Source organism: Urocampus carinirostris, chromosome 18 (genome assembly GCF_059441175.1).
Source record: "Urocampus carinirostris isolate Australia breed hairy pipefish chromosome 18, RoL_Ucar_1.0, whole genome shotgun sequence".
Lineage (NCBI taxonomy): Eukaryota > Metazoa > Chordata > Actinopteri > Syngnathiformes > Syngnathidae > Urocampus > Urocampus carinirostris.
This window is the reverse complement of record NC_142366.1, coordinates 5753572-5772833: the sequence shown is the minus strand read 5'-3', so window position 1 is coordinate 5772833 and position 19262 is coordinate 5753572. Positions and strand designations below refer to the sequence as shown.

At 40.5% G+C, this 19262-nt stretch overlaps 1 protein-coding gene across 2 annotated transcripts; it reads right to left on the bottom strand.

The window, feature by feature from the left end:
- Nucleotides 1–2486: 2486 nt before the first annotated feature.
- On the bottom strand, nt 2487–16964 carry chrnd (cholinergic receptor, nicotinic, delta (muscle)). 2 transcript variants are annotated; one of them, XM_088322123.1, is made up of 12 exons: nt 16875–16964; nt 16121–16266; nt 10844–10888; nt 10472–10581; nt 10247–10402; nt 9025–9137; nt 8766–8966; nt 8591–8702; nt 8404–8518; nt 6828–7038; nt 4589–4707; nt 2487–3327 (listed from the first exon to the last, which is right to left on the bottom strand). In XM_088322123.1, exons 1-12 carry the CDS (start codon nt 16915–16917, stop codon nt 3145–3147), a joined length of 1554 nt encoding a protein of 517 aa, XP_088178249.1. In that variant the 5' UTR covers nt 16918–16964; the 3' UTR covers nt 2487–3144. The 2 variants fall into 2 exon arrangements, with proteins under 2 accessions (XP_088178249.1, XP_088178248.1); XM_088322122.1 differs by having other exon boundaries at nt 8591–8966.
- Nucleotides 16965–19262: the final 2298 nt, after the last annotated feature.

Below are 19262 nucleotides of genomic sequence, written 5' to 3'. Positions count from 1 at the left end.
TTAAGTGACATCGTACGGACACCGCATCCGCATGTGTCTACGACACGTATTTGCTTCTTTGCAAGCCTTCGGAATGTTAAGGGGGTAATAAGTTTGACTGAACTATCTGACTGTTTTGTCGACGTTCCCATTGTAGCGCCTTATAATCCGGTGCGCCTTATCTATGGAAGATATAGGACCAAAATCTATTTTTTGGGGGTGCGCCCTATAGTGCGGAAAATACGGTATATATATATATATATATATATATATATATATATATATATATATATATATACAGTACATCCGGAAAGTATTCACAGCGCTTCACTTTTTCCACATTTTGTTATGTTACAGCCTCATTCCAAATTGTATTAATTTAATCTCCTAACTCAAAATTCTACACAAAATACTCCATTATGACAATGTGAAAAAGTTTTTTTTTTTTTTTACTTTTTTTGAATTTATTAAAAATAGAAAACTAAAAAATCACATTTACTTAAGTATTCACAGCCTTTGCTTAATACTTTGTTGATCCACCTTTGGCAGCAAATACAGCCTCAAGTCTTTTTGAATATGATCCCACAAGTTTAGCACACCTATCTTTTGGCAGTTTTGCCCATTCTTCTTTGCAATAAATCTCAAGCTCAATCAGGTTGGATGGAAGACGTTTGTGCAAAGCCATTTTCAGATCTCTCCAGAGATGTTCGATCGGATTCAAGTCTGGACTCTGGCTGGGCCACTCCAGGACATTCACGAAGTGGTTCTGAAGCCAATCTTTTGAGATCTTGGCTGTGTGCTTTGGGTCGTTGTCCTGCTGAAAAATGAACCTTCGCCCCAGCCTAAGGTCAAGAGCGCTCTGGAGCAGGTTTTCATCCAGGATATCTCTACATATTGCTGCATTCATTTTTCCTTCTATCGTGATTAGTCTGCCAATTCCTGCAGCTGAAAAACATCCATACAGCATGATGCTGCCACCACCATGATTCACTGTAGGGATGGTATTGGCCTGGTAATGAGCGGTGCCTGGTTTCCTCCAAACATGGCGCCTGGCATTCATACCAAAGAGTTCAATCTTTGTCTCATCAGACCAGAGAATTTTGTTTCTCATGGTCTGAGAGTCATTCAGGTGCTTTTTGGCAAATTCCAGATGGGCTTTCATGTTCCTTTTACTAAGGAGTGACTTTCGTCTGGCCACTCTACCATACAGGCCTGATTGGTGGATTGCTGCAGAGATGGTTGTCCTTCTGGAAGGCTCTCCTCTCTCCACAGAGGAACGCTGGAGCTCTGACAGAGTGACCATCGGGTTCTTGGTCACCTCCCTGACTAAGGCCCTTCTTCCCCGATCGCTCAGTTTAGAAGGCCGGCCAGCTCTAGGAAGAGTCCTGGTGGTTCCAAATGTCTTCCATTTACGAATAATGGAGGCCACTGTGCTCATTGGGACCTTCAAAGCAGCAGAAACTTTTCCGTATCCTTCCCCAGATTTGTGCCTCAAGACAATCCTGTCTCGCAGGTCTACAGACAGTTCTTTGGACATCATGCTTGGTGTTTGTGCTCTGACATGCACACTCAACTGTGGGACCTTATATAGACAGGTGTGTGCCTTTCCAAATCATGTCCAATCAACTGAATTTACTGCAGGTGGACTCCAAATTAGCTGTAGAAAGATCTCAAGGATGATCAGTGGGAAAAAGATGCACCTGAGCTCAATTTTGAGCTTCATGGCTGTGAATACTTATGTAAATGTAATTTCTTAGTTTTCTATTTTTAATAAAATCAAAAAAAGTTAAAAAAAACATTTTCACATTGTCATAATGGAGTATTTTGTGTAGAATTTTGAGATAAGAGATTAAATTAATACAATTTGGAATGAGGCTGTAACATAACAAAATGTGGAAAAAGTGAAGCGCTGTGAATACTTTCCGGGTGCACTGTATATACCACAGCCATATCCCCCTAGTGGGAGGTGGTTAGAGTCATTTCTGACTCTTTTTGGGAGATTGATTCAGAGGAGGGGATTCCCAGCCCCCTCGCTCAACCCAACTGAGGTGTTGGGAGTCATTGGGTGACCAAACCCCCCAATTCCAACCCCTAATGCTGAACGCCAAGCAGGGAGGCAAAGGGTACCAATGTTTAAGTCCTAGGTATGAGTCGGCCGAGACTTGAACCACAACCTCCCAGTCTCGGGGCGGGCGCCATACCCCCAAGGCCACCGAGACCTAATGTAAGTAAGATAAAAGCAGAAAGGCGTGGTGGAAAAATAAAGCCTAAGTGCTCTTTGAAATAAGTTGGCTATAACCACAAACTTAATAGAGAAAACATTTAGCTTTCTTTTTTTTAAGGACAACTCAAACAATGCACCCCACTTTTAAATGTATATTTATTCATAACGTTATTTATGTTACACATGTATATTACACAGAAGTAGTACTAACTATAGAATACATTGTTATTTCAACTCATTCATTGCCATAATGTAAAAATATATTTTCAGAAGTATTGTCCCCATGTGGAAGATCAAGATAGGAAGATGGAGAAAAAAAGAGAGAAAGAAATAGAGGGATAAAACAAAGAGAAAAAAGAAAGAAAGGAAGACAGAGAGTGAAAGAAAGGCAAAGAGAGAAAGAGGGAGAGGGAAGGAAAAGGGAGAAAGACAGGAGAAAGACAAAGACAGGAAGATAAAGAGATAAATAAAAGAGAAAGAAAAAAAGAGAGGACTCGAGAAAAGAAAAAAAGAGATAGAAAGACAGAGTAAAAGAAAGGCAAAGAGAGAAAGGGAGAAAGAGTGAAGGAAGGGGAGAAAGAGAGAAAGGAAGAGAGGAAGAAAGGGAGAAAGAGATGGGTGAAGAGAAAAAGGAAGGAAAGTGAGGGGAAAAGAAAGGAGAGAAAGAAAAACAAGAAGGAATATAAGTAGGAAGTAGGGTTAATTCGACTCCGTCACCCACAAAAAAAAGATAATATTATTAGAAAATCGCAATGACTCGCCACTGGTGGGGTATTTTCAGAACAGGTCCGGTGGCACCTCAGTTGTCCTCAGGAGACGACTAGATGCCGGCGGGCACCAGGTTGGAGACCCCTGCCTAGGGTCTACTGTATTTCTCATTCTTACTTGAAATACTTTTCAACCTCTACGCACATGAGCAAGAGCAAAAATGTGGAATTATTCTACAAGAGTCGCGTGTTGTCTTCCCTGTAGTCGTGAGCATCTCCGGCGAAGGGCAGCGGGGGCGGGTGGTTGTAGAGGCCCATAAGGAAGATAATAATGGTACCCAAAGTCATCACCGGGGTGATGAGGAAGAGGCAGAGACGGTCCACTGTGCGAGCAATGCCGCTCCAGTTGTCCTTCTCCTGCAACGACCAATTAGGAGATTCTCTCACACAGGGTTCCCACAGCTTAGGGCAAGTTATTATTTTTTCATGCCTTTTGAAATCAAATTTAAAAACCAAGTTGACAAAAAAAAACAAAAAAAAATAAAACAAAATAAAACAAATATTTATTGCGCATAATACATCCTGCCTCTTACACATAACCTGGAAGAGCTTTTAGGCATGGGGGAAAACGTTTGTCGGACAGCCACTCCTCATTTAATTGACACTTGGTCCAAAGTAAACATTTCTTTCCGAAGTTGTATATTGTGGCTAGATCTAAGACATGCGTCTATTCTGAAAGGCCCGACTGAAACCACATCACCATATTGAGAGTTCCGTCATTGTGGTCACGCCATGTTGCCATCAAAGTAAATCTGTGAATTATTAAAAAAAAGACACCCGATAAATCTTACTGAATCTTTTTAGTTTAAACAAATATAAATCGTATTAATGTGTTCACATTTTGAAAACTTTCTCCATTCTGGCCCCGGTGCTGTGGAATGCTCTTCCCCCTGAGATTCGATCTGCATCCTCAGTGGAAATGTTTAAATCTAAACTTAAAACACACTTCGATTCTTTAGCATTTGAATAACCTATATCTTATGTTGACAATATCTGTGTATCTGTGTATTATTTGCCCTCATGTAGGTTTGAGATCGAGGGATGGTGTCATAATAGTCTGTGGTTTGCAATAATCTGTGGTCTGTGTAGCCCTTTGAGACTCTTTGTGATTAAGGGCTATACAAATAAACATGACTTGACTTTCAAAGAAAGGGATTGAAGACATCCATCTATCCATTTTCTGCATCGCTTATCCTCAGTAGGGTTGCGGGGGCTGCTAGAGCACATCCCAGCTGTTTTCGGGTGGTGGGAAGGGGTACCCCGAACTAGTTGCCAGCAGACAACTCACTCGCTTATTCACACCTAAGGACAATTTGAACCGTCCAATTAACCTGACATGCATGTTTTAGGAGTGTGGGAGAAAACCGGAGGGCCCGGAGAAAACTCACGCAAGCACGGGGAGAACATGCAAACTCCACACGGAGAGGCTGCGGTCGCTGGATTTAAACCCATGACCTCAAAACCGTGCCACGGATGCGTTAACCACTAAACTGCCGTGCCGCCCGGATTAAAGACAATTTAATGCCAATTAAGGCCTTATTTTTAGAATGATGAATTTAATGCCTTTTAAGACTTTTCAAGGATCGCGGGAACCCCGATAACAAGTTACACGTGTCACCTCGTTGTAGTCGTTCTTGTTGCGCATGTGTTTGATGATGTAGTTGGCGCCGTCCACCGCTGGTTTGATTTCCCCGTACAGCTGTTCGGTGACGCCGCCGTCTTCATGCGGCTTTTTCACTGCGAAATTAGAAAACGAAATAAAGGAGACATAGGAGATTCAGCAGACTATTTCAAAGGTTGCGTATTTTTCGGACTATAAGTCGATGCGGAGTAGAAGTCACACTAGCCAAAAATGCGGGACTAAGAAGGAAAAAACATCTTTAAGTCGCACTCGGAGACAATGTTCCCTCTAAGCTGCGCACTGGCCAGACATTCGCCGCACACACAAAAATCTATCCGGCGAATAAAAAATAAAGGGCTCAAAATTGGGAATTCAGTAGCAAATTTATCCAAAATTACAGTGCATGTAGGTATGGGTTCCCTTGGCAGTGTGTTTTTAATGTGGTATTCTGAAGTGGTGAATAAAGCAAATAAGAAAAAAATACCAAAAAACAAAAAACAGGTAATAAGGTAAGAAAGAAAAAAACAAAAGAAAAAAAAGAAAAATATGGAAAAAACAAGTAAAAGAAGAAAAAAGCAAGAAAAAATAAGGAAAAAGCTAGGAAAAAATTAACCAAATGAGAAAAATAAAGAAATGTGGGATTAAAAAAAAAGAAAGACAAAAAGCTGGGAAAAAGAAGAAAAAGTCTCTTTGATTGATCGTGTTGTGTTGCATTCAAATTATTTCCAAATATATCAAGTCAATCCTGTTGCTAACATTATACTTCCACTAAAAAGTGTGATTAAATACAGTTCTGTTCAGTGCAAGCGACCAAATAAACCCCCAAAAATGTGAGTATTATGTAACAAAAGATACTTTTTTGAAATTTTGAAATCTCGTGTTAAAGTTGTAAAAACAATTGATGTTTGTGGGCCGTACAAAAATTCCAATAGTACATCAGCCAATTCATTCAAATGTAAAAAATAATTTAGCATTGCCGGAAACTATTGAAAATGTAACTTGATCTTAGATTTTGGATATGTTTGATAATGGCTGAGTTGCTCAGTTATTCCAAGTGACACTCATAGACTTAGTTTGAACACTCAAACCTTTTGAAGCTCAGAGGGAACATTGCCTGGAGTATAAATGGCTAAATAACAAAATACCAACACCAAAAACATAGATGTCATCTTGAAAGGTAATTCAAAATAATCAGAATAGGCTGAATAAGTTAACGGTATACTAACATGACATGATTAATATGCATGGTGATGTCGGTAAAGAAGTAACATATAAAGAGTTATTCAGATGATTCTAGCTTACATAAACATGTGTACCAAACTATCAGTTTCATGACAAATCACAGGGTTTGTTTACCTTTTTAATGGCCAAATTCAAGCACTTTTTAAGCACTTTTAAGGCCAATTTTTCCAGTTCCTTCAAAGTAAGAAACTGAGCGCCGATCAAAAGAAAACTTTTGGCTTTGTTGACTTTGAGTAGAAAAACGTCTCTACCTTGCTGCTAACACATACTTTGTGCTATTTTGAGCTGTTCCTATCTATCTTTTTGTTTCAGTAGGCTGCTTTAAACTGACATGGATTCAGCTATTTAGCCTCAACAATGCAGCTTGGCCCGACAAAGCTTGTATTGATGACTAAAGTCAGTAGATGGCGTAAGTGAGTAAAAATGTTTAAAATTCCATGTAGCACTTTTAATTAATATTGACTGCTGCACTACTGGATTGAGATTGACAGCTGCGGACAGAGTCTGCCAAGGAGTGAAACAATGTGTTACTTGTCAACTTTTCCCCGCTGACCCAAAGGGAATCTCGTTAATGCAATCATGAGCATCACTTTTTAGATGGCGAGGCATTTGGCTGCCAAAAGGAGTCATAGTTACTCGCGCAGTTTACTCGCGCTTCATTAGATTTCTTAACGCTGACATTTAGAGCACTTGGCAGAAATTGTGCAGCTTGATTTAATTTGAACAGTTGTATTCCCTGGTCAGTACCAGTTCTAAGCCAGCTGCTCATATTCAGAGGAGCTCTGCGGGATGGGTCCGGAAAGGGCTCGGCACGTGCCCGAAGTCGCCGCCGACACCCTTGTGACCACTCCCCTCACAAAAAACAAACAAACAAGCTGCTCTGTATTTAAAGCTGTGGTATTTAAAACGCAAAAAAAAATACCTGCTTGTAATCTGAAATTTACAAGAGAAATGGAAATAAAGACATCGATAATTCGGGTGGGGTTAAAGGTACCTGTGGCGTGGGTGGGCCGGGCGGCGAGGCCGTGTCTGCCTGACTGCTTCTCAAACATGAGGTCGCTTCGGGACTTGACACTGTAGTACTCTTCGGCCGAGGCGATGTAACCCGCCGAGCTGGACCGCCGCTGCAAGGCGCCGTCCCAGTACGGCTCCGACTCGGCAGGGCGGGACATGAGCAGCAGGCGGGGGAGTCGCTCTAGGAACAACTGAGAAAAACGCAGACTTTGCATGAATAACACTTGATCAGATAGTTTATGAAGACAACATTTTGACATCCTCAAAAATAATATGACTTAGTAGCATAATGCTACAATTTGCATCATTGGGCTGCTCCTCCTGCTATCCCTGTTTAGCCACCTGGGGGCAGTAGCATTCAATGTTGCTTTTTGTCCATGGACAGACAAGTATAATAATAATAATAATAATAATTTCCTTTGTATTGTCATTCTTTGTAACAATGTACACAGAACGAAATGTCGATACACCTGACCCGTTGTAGCGAGTCGATGCAGCCGCAGCCAACAGATGGCGCCGCCATTATACCAATAAGGTATGTCTCGGCCGAGGCGCGAACCAGCGACCTCCCAGTCTCAAAGCGGGCACACTACCATCTAGGCTACTGAGCTGGTATTAAGACAAAGTGATAATATCCTCAAATATAAAACAATTAGTAACTTAATGCTACAATTGATTGTACTGCTCCTTCTAGTGTGCCTGCTTTGGCTACCTGAGGGCAGTCACATAAAATGACACTTTTGTCCGTTTGTTAAAAAATGTTCTATTTGAGGATGTCATTAATAAATGTGTGAAACTGGAGTGTCATGCCCAATTTCGTTGTCACGATATGTTTACCCATTTTGTAACAATGACAATAAAGGTATATTCTATTCTATTCTATTCTATTCTATTCTATTCTATTCTATTCTATTCTATTCTATTCTATTCTATTCTAATAGACCAGACCTGGGCACTCCGGTCCTGGAGAGCCGTATGTTCTGCATGATTTTTGAGGTTTCTCTGATCAAATACAGGTGATTCCAATCACCAGTATCGTTAATGAGCACTTGCTAGCTTGCTAACGAGGTTATAATTTGTATCACCTGAGTAAAAGAAGAGCAAACTTCAAAATCTGGCAGGACGTATGGCCCTCCAGGACCGGAGTGCCCAGGTCTGTAATAGACGGACAGGTATGGAGATAATACCCACAAGTCATATCATCATACTGCTCCCTCCAGTACGTCTGCTTTGGCCAAGTGAACAATGAAGCACTTGTCCATAGACACAAATGTATGAAGGTAATGTGATAACGTCCTCAAATAAAAGTAGTAAATGAATGCCACAATTCCTTCAAAGTACTGCTCCTCCTGGTGTGTCTGCTTTGACCCCAGGGAGTAGTAGCATAGTATTTTACCAGTTTGGAAAAGACAACATAGACAAAGACAAGTATAAAGACAAAATAATTGAATATTATATATTAATTTAAAGGTGCAATTCATCTTATTGTTATGCTTCTCTTGCTGTGCTTGCTTTAGCCACCAGGATGCAGTAGCGTACAAATATTTGTGGTTTACCCTCTTGGTCCATTCGGACATGACGTGTGTGCTGGGGCTCCTGAAGTGAAGGTTGAGGACCACCACGCAGTTCAAGACCACCACCGTCACCAGGACCATGATGAACATCAGATACCTGAGAAGAAATAAACAGCTATTGTTCAGTAAAAAATAATTAAGAATAAAATCTAAAACGCGTGTGTCGTACTTGACAATGAGCGGGACGGAAAGGGAAGTCTCCGGAAGCCGTTGAGAAATCAGGAGCAGGAAGACAGATTGCGCCAGCAGAACAGAAATGGACAAGGTCATCTTTTCGCCACCTGGTCCAAAGCGCCATTTAGTGGTTAATTCATACATCTTAAAAGGAATACAGGAGGACTGACTGTCGGCGGGCAGGTAGTAGACGAGCGAGGCCAGGAAGGAGATGAGCACGCAGGGGATGATGATATTGACGATATAGAAGAGCGGTTTGCGTTTGATGATTAGGTAGAAGGTGATGTCCTGGTGCTTGTTGCTCTCCATGGGGATGTGCTTGTACGTGTTTCTCTTGGCCGGACGGTGGATCACCTCCCACTCGCCGTTTTCTGGTCACCAATTACAGCAGAATCATGCTGGATTCTGATTGGCCAGAGAAGCGCTCACCTGTCCAGCTGGCCGGGTCGATGATGATCCATTCCACCGTCCACGTGTTGCCTGCCTCGTCCATGTCCGTCTTCAGGAGCATTTGGATCTCTTTGGCGTTGTACGTCAGAGAGCTGCAAATACACGTTTTAATATAGATAAGTTAACTGAGGGCGTTAAACTAACAGTTGTTTGGGTGTTATTCCACTCCTAACCATTAGACTGTGGCACACTGTTGCAATTTTTGAGTAAATGTCTTCTTAAAATGAATACAGTAGACCCCCTGGGATGCAGTGACCCCGTCTTACAATGTTTTCACTTTAAATTGTGGAATGAGATGCCTTTTCAGACCTTTTTTTAGAGCATATTAATGCTGCTAATATTTGACAACTAGATGGCAGTTGTACTGTCTAATTGAACAAAAACCATTGACACATGCCTGTCTGCCATTGGTTGATGTCCTTTAAAATGCTGGTTTGCATCACGGCATCATGAAAACACAGATATGCTAATGGTTGAGCTACTTCCCACAATGCCTTTTCTTCTTTCAATTCAGAATCTTGTGTGCTCCGTAAACTCTATTTTTTGTATTGTATTGTTTTACTATACAGTAGACTCCAAAACTTGGGGCTATATTTAAGAGCGACGTAAACACATAACACAGCTTGTGATGATCAAAAACTACAAAGAAAGCATACGAATCGCTACCCTAAATTGCATGGCTGTAACCAATCAACAATCGGGACTTTTATCAAAGCAAAGAAATATTTTATGGGCATGACAATGCTCACTAGTTCTAAGTTTTGAAATCAGTTTCATTTTTAATCTACCTTTGTTCTCTGCTCCCCACTCTTCATTCGCCTTCTACTCATCTCAACCAACTCAAGTCACTTCACACCAAAGGTAAATAATGTAGGGCAGAAAAGCATCAATTTTCCTTTTTGTGTTCCACAGACCTGAAAAAGACACTTCCTAACTCCCAAGACCTTCCTCGTATTTTTTAGATTTTTCTAGAACTGTCCTTCTTTTTGTTGTTATTCAATTAGCAAACTATGTACGCCTTCGTTTTGTCAGGACCACGAAAACAGGCCATGAACCCTGGAGAGGGCTGTCCAGAGTTGTGTCTTCATTGATGCTCCGACGACCCATGCCGTTAAGGGATCCGTGAACCGTGATACTCGTTATCCCAGGCGTCCATCACCGTGTATCACCGCATACATAAAAAAACTTTTAGCTATCTCACGTGAACTTGAGGGTGCAGTTCTGCCAGTCGAACGGGAAATAGTTGACGTTAATGGAGCAAGACGAGCGGAAAATGGCTGGGGGCAACCAGTAGCACAGTCCAGTGTTGTCAACCAGTACGTTGCTGTAGTAGGCCACCTGAAACTGGGCGTCGTTACTGCATGTCAGGGGGAAAGGCCGAAGTTAGTTCCTTAAATTGACCATCCTACACAGCAGACCCACTCACTTGTTTTCTAGCACAATCTCGGGCAGCCAAACCATATTGGAGGGCAGGCGCAGCATACTAATGCCGTCGAACTCGCTGATGTTCCATGTTAGCCGGTAGTCGGTCCACGTCTGGGGCGTATGCACAAAAATAAGAAGAGTGAATGGAATAGTGTATTGATAATAAAAGCAACGTTGTGAAACCTCTTATGCAACAAGATTAGACATGGCACTCCAGGGTAAACATCTAATAAAGACTTCGAAGATGAAAAATAAGTTATTATAATAGTGCAATGAAAGAATAATGCATCATAACAGTAGTGCAATAACATTCAGTTATTGTTATAGAGTGCACAGAAATTGGAAGAGTGCACAAGGGGTTGGGAGAACTCACGTGGTCGATCCAGACATTAGTAAGCAGGGTCTCGTCCACTTCTTTCTAGACATAAAAAAAATTAGAGTTAATATTGCAAATTCGTTGCTTATGTCTTAACTTGTTCTTATTCTACTGTAAAAAAATAAAAATACAAATACAAATAAATGAATAAACAAAACAGCACTACTACTGATAAAAAACATTTTTGCATCACATATTTTTATTCTTTTGCATAAGTATTTTCTGAATTTTAAGCACTTTTTTTCTAGATTATAATACGCACCTTCGAAACTCACCTTTATGCAAAAAAATGTAATGCGCACCGGATTATAAAATGTATGGAAATAAAACTACTTTAAAGGTGGTGTATTTTTTCTGTGTACATTTGTTACAAAGAATGACAATACAAAGGAAATTATTATTATTATTATTATTATTTAACTTCAATATATTCTACCTGCTGATGCCATCTCCTGGCTGAAATTATCATTGCAGCTCCTTTTACAATCGAATATAAAATAGAATAGAATTTACTTTTATTGTCATTCTTTGTAACCATGCACACAGAACGAAATGTCGATACACCTGACCCGTACAGTTAAACTGTAGCGAGCCAATGCAGCCGCAGCCAAACAGGGCGCCGCCATTTTAGACCCAACGGCTGTGTTGGGAGTCATTAGGTAACCAAACCCCCCAATTCCAACCCTTAATGCCAAGCGCCAAGCAGGGAGGCAATGAGTACCAATGTTGTAAGTCTTAGGTATGACTCGGCCGAGGCTTGAACCAGCGACCTCCCAGTCTCGGAGCGGGCGCCCCCACCATCTAGGCTACATCTAGTTCTTATAAGCGCTCGAATGAACTCTTCCTTTTTTGGGATTTGGGTTTGCATTTGGACTGTATTTGAAACTGTCATCAACTTACTTTCACCATTTGCGTCCTACAATTAAAGAAAACCACAACCACGCGTTTGATATCGCCATGTTGACCCCCCATCCTCCTTCCCTTAGTGTTACAGTGGCTTGCGAAACTATTTGGCCCCCTTGAACTGACCTTTTGCCACATTTCAGACTTCAAACATCAAGATATAAAACTGTAATTTCTTGTGTTGAATCAACAATGGGTAGGACACAATCATGAAGCGGAACATACTTTATTGGATATTTTCAACTTTTTTAATGAATAAAAAATGAAAAAGTGGGTGCGCAAAATTATTCAGCCCCATTGAGTTAATACTTTGCAGGGACACCTTTTGCTGCGATTACAGCAGCAGGGGTACGTCTCTATCAGTTTTGCACATCGAGAAACTAATACTTTTGCCCATTCCTCCTTGCAAAACAGCTCAAGCTCAGTGAAGTTGAATGGAAAGCGTTTGTGAACAGCAGTTTTCAGTTCTTTCCACAGATTCTCAATTGGATTTAGGTCTGGACTTTGACTTGGCTATTCTAACACCTTGATATGTTTTTGGTGAAACATTCCATTGTAGCTTTTGCTTTATCTTTTGGATCATTGCATTGTTGGTAGACAAATCTCCATCCCAGTCTCAGGTCTTTTCCAGAATGGTCCTGTATTAAGCCCCATTCATCTTCCCATCAATTTTAACCATCTTCCCTGTCCCTGTTGAAGAAAAGCAGGCCCAAACCATGATGCTGCCACCACCATGTTTGACTGTGGGGATGGTGTGTTGAGGGTGATGCGCTGTGCTGCTTTTACGCCAAACGTAACGTCTCGCATTGTTGCCAAAATGTTCAATTTTGGTCTCATCTGACCAGAGCACCTTCTTCCACATGTTTTGTGTGTCTCCCAAGTGGCTCGTGGCAAACTTTAAACGAAGCCTTTATGGATATCTTTAAGAAATGGCTTCTTTCTTGCCACTCTTCAATAAAGGCCAGATTTGTGCAGTATACGGCTGATTGTTGTCCTTTGGACAGATTCTCCCACCTCAGCTGTAGACCTCTGCAGTTCATCCAGAGTGATCATGGGCCTCTTGGCTGCATCTCTGATCAGTTTTCTCCTTGTATGAGTTGAAAGTTTATGAGGGCGGCCCGATCTTGGTAGATTTGCAGTGGTCTGATACTCCTTCCATTTCAATAGTATTGCTTGCACAGTGCTCCTTGGGATGTTTAAAGCTTGGGAAATATTTTTGTATCCAAATCCAGCTTTAAACTTCGACACAACAGTATCTCGGACCTGCCTAGTGTGTTCCTCGTTCTTCATGATGCTCTCTGCGCTTTAAACAGACCTCTAAGACTATCACAGTGCAGATACAGAGACTTGATTACACACAGGTGGATTCCATTTATCATCGTTAGTCATTTAGATCAACATTGAATCATTCAGAGATCCTCACTGAAATTCTGGACAGGGGATGAATAATTTTGCACACCCACTTTTTTGTTTATTTGTTAAAAAAGTTTAAAATATCAAATAAAGTGTGTTTCACTTCATGACTGTGTCCCACTTATTGTTGATGGTTCACAAGAAATTACAGTTTTATATCTTGATGTTTGAAGTCTGAAATGTGGTAAAAGGTAACAAAGTACAAGGGGGCCAAATAGTTTTGCAAGTCACTGTATGTGATTTGTGGCCAGAACATCAATGATAAAAATAATATAAAAGCAGATAGGCTTGGTGGGGAATATATATATATATATATATATATATATATATATATATATATATATATATATATATATATATATATATATATATATATATATATATATATATATATATATATATATATATATATATATATATATATATATATATATACTGGACTGTCTCAAAAAATTAGAATATTGTGATAAAGTTCTTTATTTTCTGTAATGCAATTAAAAAAACAAAAATGTCATACATTCTGGATTCATTACACATCAACTGAACTATTTCAAGCCTTTTATTATTTGAAAACTGCTGAATTTGGCTTACAGCTTAAGAAAACTCAAAAATCCTATCTCAAAATATTAGAATATCATGAAAAAGTATACAAGTAGGCTATTCAACTAATCACCTGAATCATCTAATTAACTCGAAACACCTTGCGAGGGTTTCCTGAGCCTTAAAAACACTCAGCTTGGTTCAGTAAACTAAATCACAAGTATGGGGAAGACTGCTGATCTGTCTGCTGTCCAGAGGACCATCATTGATACCCTCCATCAGGAGGGTAAGACACAAAAAGAAATTTCTCAAAGAGCAGGCTGTTCACAGAGTGCAGTTTCAAAGCATATCCACAAAAAGTCTGTTGGAAGGGAAAAATGTGGCCGGAAACGCTGCACAACCAGGAGAGATGACCGCAGCCTTAACAAAATTGTGAAGAAGAGCCGTTTCCAGAATTTGGGGGAGCTTCAAAGACAGTGGGCTGAAGCTGGAGTCCAGGTATCAAAAGCCACAGTTCACAGACGTGTCCGGGAAATGGGCTACAATAGCCGTATTCCCATGGTCAAGCCACTTCTGAACTCAAGACAACGGAAGAAGCGTCTGACTTGGGCTATGGAGAAGAAGCACTGGACAGTTGCAGAGTGGTCCAAAGTCCTCTTTTCAGACGAAAGCAAGTTTTGCATTTCATTTGGAAGTCAAGGCGCCAGAGTCTGGAGAAAGGCTGGAGAGGAGCAAAATCCAAGTTGCTTGAAATCCAGTGTGAAGTTCCCACAGTCAGCAATGGTTTGGGGAGCCATGTCAGCTGCTGGTGTTGGTCCACTGTGTTTCATCAAGTCCAGAGTAAATGCAACTGTGTACCAAGAGATTTTAGAGCACTACATGCGTCCATCTGCTGAAAAGCTCTATGGAGATGAGGATTTCATTTTCCAGCATGATCTGGCACCTGCCCACAGTGCCAAAACCACCAGTAACTGGTGCACTGACCATGGCATCACTGTCCTTGATTGGCCTGCTAATTCCCCTGACCTGAACCCCATTGAGAATTTGTGGGGTATAGTTAAGAAGAAGATGAAAGACACCAGACCTACAAATGCAAATGAGCTGAAGGCCGCTATCGAAGCATCCTGGGCATCAATAGCACCTCAGCAATGCCACAGGCTGATTGCCTCCATGCCACGCCGGATTGATGCAGTAATCCGTGCAAAAGGATTCCCAACCAAGTACTGAGTGCATCAATGGACATTTTCAAATGTTTGATTTAGTTTTGCTGTTATAAAATTATTTTTTTTACTTGGTCTGAGGAAGTATTCTAATATTTTGAGATAGGATTTTTGAGTTTTTTTCAGCTGTAAGCCAAAATCAGCAATATTCAAATAATAAAAGGCTTGAAATAGTTCAGTTGATGTGTAATGAATCCAGAATGTATGACATTTTTGTTTTTTTAATTGCATTACAGAAAATAAAGAACTTTATCACAATATTCTAATTTTCTGAGACAGTCCAGTATATATATATATATATATATATATATATATAAAAGCTCTTTGAACTCAGTTGGGAATTGTTGACACATAATAGATAATATTAAATTTCAAACTTCTTAAGGACACCACAAACTACAGACCCCACCTTTAAGAGCTGGGATAGCTTTCGTTAGTCACAGTACCCAAGGCATATGTTAATTTCGTAGTGCATTTCACATGTTGCAATGGAAAATAATTTCTCACTCACAATGCATAGGATAGGATAAATTGTCATTGTAAGATGCAAAATGCACAAGGAAATTAGAATTCATCTTTAGTGCCTCGCCTAAAAATAGTGTGCTAGTGAGGTAAAATCTACTGCCTTTTCGCAACTCATTTGTTCTATACCAAAGGTGGTTTAGTGCTCTGACAACGAAGCTGAATTTGGACCTAAACAGAAAGTTGATATTTCACAGACTTTCTTTTTCAAACTGACCCTCATCAAAGAAGAGAAGGGTTACGTAGCTCTCACAGGAAATATTTTGGGGTCACCTGTCCTAGAGCAGTGTTTTTCAACCAGCACAGTAATCAATTGTCGTACTGTACAGTGGGAAATTATCGAATTTGTGTGCCTGTGTAGTCCAGCGAAAGCGATCTTACTTTGGATTTAATTTTCATGGCCTTTTGGCTGAGAGTAAGTGTCCCGGCTCCTAGGCTTTGTAGCGTATAATGAACTGACCGATAACGGATAATGGATAATAAATAACGAAGATAGATCAATAACCCTTAAAAACCCCAAACCCCCTTCATGGAGATGAAACAGCACTGACTGGTGGTGTTCCACGGGATTTTTTTTTTCCAATAAAAGAAATGTGCTTTAGCTCCAAAACGGTTAAAAAACACTGTCCTAGAGTATCAAGAATCTTCCAAATTTCCTAATGTGTGTGTTTGGTACCAAGGAGATGAGATTGGAGAGCGTGAGGGCCAGGTAGACATCGACGGCGTCCTGTTGTCGCTCCACAGGACGCAGCTCCTTGTTGTAGCCACGTTCCTTAATCAAATGGTTGATCAAGCGCTCCTCTTCGTTCCTGCAACAGCACGCTTCAAGGGCCACGAAGTCACAAAATTATCCTTAACGTAACAACACGAGACAAATAACATCCGGCACGTTCAAGCGCTCGGATTTCATGCAGTAGCTGCTTCCTCCCCAAGACTGCTAGACGTTAACCAAGTAAAAATGTGTCACAGAAAAACATTAAAAACAACATTGAATTTGTTTACATTTTGAAATAATCCCAATCCAGAGTTTGTACCCCTTTTTCATGGCAAAATTCAAGCATATTTATGGGCTGTTAAAGCCATTTTTTTCTATTTCTCCAGTGCCAATAAAATAAAAACAAATCAGGGGTGAATTTTTTATTTTGCAATGATGAAACTTATGCCAGCAGTTAGTCTTGAGAGAAAAAGAAAAGCAACGGCAAGGCCAAGCAAGCCATGTCGCTGTCATTTTCAAGCAGACTTGTTGAGAAATATGGCAACAATTTCAAGCATTTACAAGCACTTCACCTAAAATTCAAGCACTTTTCAATCCTCTAAATTACAAAATATTAAAATTCCATCATTTTCACGTGTTTCATGCCCATGTACAAACCCTGCAAATCAAATCCGGATTTGACAGATTAAAAAAAAAAATAGAAGTATAAACTGACCGGGCCAGAGTAGGGTAAGCAGGAATAAAGTAGAAGACTTCATTTTGAGCTAGGAGTTTTGCCGTAAAACAACTCGAGCGTCCGTCTTCTTCCTGACCTTCTGCCAAAGCGCTTTTGATTGACAGTTGACAGCTGCACTAACACAGACGGCAAAAAATAGAAAACAGCGGCGCTTGCTCACTCTGTGCCGGAAACCGAATGGCATGGAAGACTTTTGGAATTCATTTCAAGTCAAGTCACATTTATTTATATAGCCCTTAATCACAAAAATGTCTTAAAGGACTGCACAGGATTACAATTACACAATTACCTGATCTTAAACCAACATGCGGGCAAGGAACAACTCAAAACCTCAGCGTGAGGAAAAAGAGAAACCTTGAGAAAGTACCTCACAAGTGGTAATCCCCCTTCCAGGATGACCAGGGAGAATCACAATTAGCATTACTTTACACAAGCATAGTAAACACTAGGTAACATGTTGAAAATTTGTCCGGAAAGTGCATGACAGCAGCGACGCCCCCAGCCTGTAAACTAGTCCAGAAAGTCTATGACGGTCACGATGCAGTTTCCCATCTCTGCCAGCAAGTCCATGCAAACATTTATATGTTAATAAGAGAAACTTAAAGTCACATCTTAAGTGGACTGGGAGCCAGTGAAAGTTGGCCAATACAGGAGTAATATGCTCCAACTTTTTGGTCCTAGTCAAAAGTCTAGCTGCCACAAACTTTTAATGTTAGACATCGGGAGACCAGAAAGCAATACTTTACGGTAATCAAGCCGAGAAGTAATAAACGCATGAATTAAAACCTCGGCATCTGATTGGGACACCATTGAACGAATCTTCACAATATTACGGAGGTGGTAGAAAGCTATTCTAGTAATATTTTTCACGTGTGACTGAAACCACAGATTAAGATCAAATATAACACCTAGATTTTTGACCGAGTCACTATGGGTGATATTACATTTGTCTAGGTTCAGGGTAGTGTTTGAAAACATCTCACGACAGTGAGCTGGACCAAAAATCAACATTTCAGTTTTTTCTGGGTTAAGGCGTAAAAAATTAAGTGACATCCATCTTTGAATCTCAGTAAGGCAAGCTTCCAGATTTCTACAACTTAAATGTCCAGTTGTCTCCAGTGGCACATACAGTTGAGTGTCATCTGCATAGCAATGGAAACTAATATTATACTTGCGGATAATGTCACCAAGCGGGATCATATAAATACTAAAAAGAAGGGGGCCAAGTACAGAGCCTTGTGGAACACCACAGGGGACATTAGATTGATTAGAGGTCAGATTGCCATAATTAACACATTGCATCCTGTCTGACAGGTAGGACCTAAACCACGAGAGTACAGTTCCTGAGATACCAATGCATTCCAGACGAACCAGTAATATGTTGTGGTCGACAGTATCAAAAGCAGCACTGAGATCTAGCAGCAGTAACATTGATGAGGCACCAGAATCTATTGCTAAGAGGAGATCCTTGGTTACTTTAGCCAGGGCTGTCTCAGTAGAGTGATTTGCCCTAAATGCTGACTGGACAGTTTCAAAGAGGTTATTTTCTGACATGAAGTCATTTAGCTGCTGTGCAACGACCTTTTCAAGTAATTTTGCAAAAAATGGGAGATTTGACACTGGCCTATAATTACCTAGGCTTTCTGGGTAAATGTTAGGTCGCTTAAGCGTGGGTTTAATGATGGCAGACTTGAAGGCTACAGAACCAATACCCGAGGATAGCGATATATTAATAATATTTAAAACTGATGGTCCTAAGATCCCAATCAGATCCTTCACCAGTGAAGCTGGAAACGGATCAAGCAGGCAAGTAGTTTGTTTGGCCCTACTGACCATCTGTGTTAGACTATCAAGGGACAAATCATTGAAACTGGAGAATGTTTCTGAACAACCGCCGACACGGTCCTTACCTAACACCTCCACATCTTTGAGATAGGAGGAAGTTTCAGAGCGTTCTTTTATAATTTCATTCCTGATTAGTTCAATCTTTTTATTAAAATGTTCCATAATGTCGTTAGCAGATAAGTACAACTATTTGGGTTAAGTTGTTGTCTGGTAAAAATTTCAGATTATTCTTATGTTTAACAATAATCTTGAAGAAAAACGATGCTTTAGATGAGGCAAGAGCTACTTTATATTTCAGCAAGCTGTCACACCAGGCCAGTTGGAAGACCTCCAGCTTAGCAGTGGGCCATTTTTGTTCAAGTTTTCTGCAACCTTGTTTGAGTGGCCTGGTTTCTTCAGTAAACCAAGGTGTATGTTTATTAGGTCGAAATTTATGCCACAGGGGCATCACAGAATCAAGAACACTAACCAAAGCAGTATTGAAGTTGTTTGTAAGTGAGTCAACACACCCAGTGTACGAAG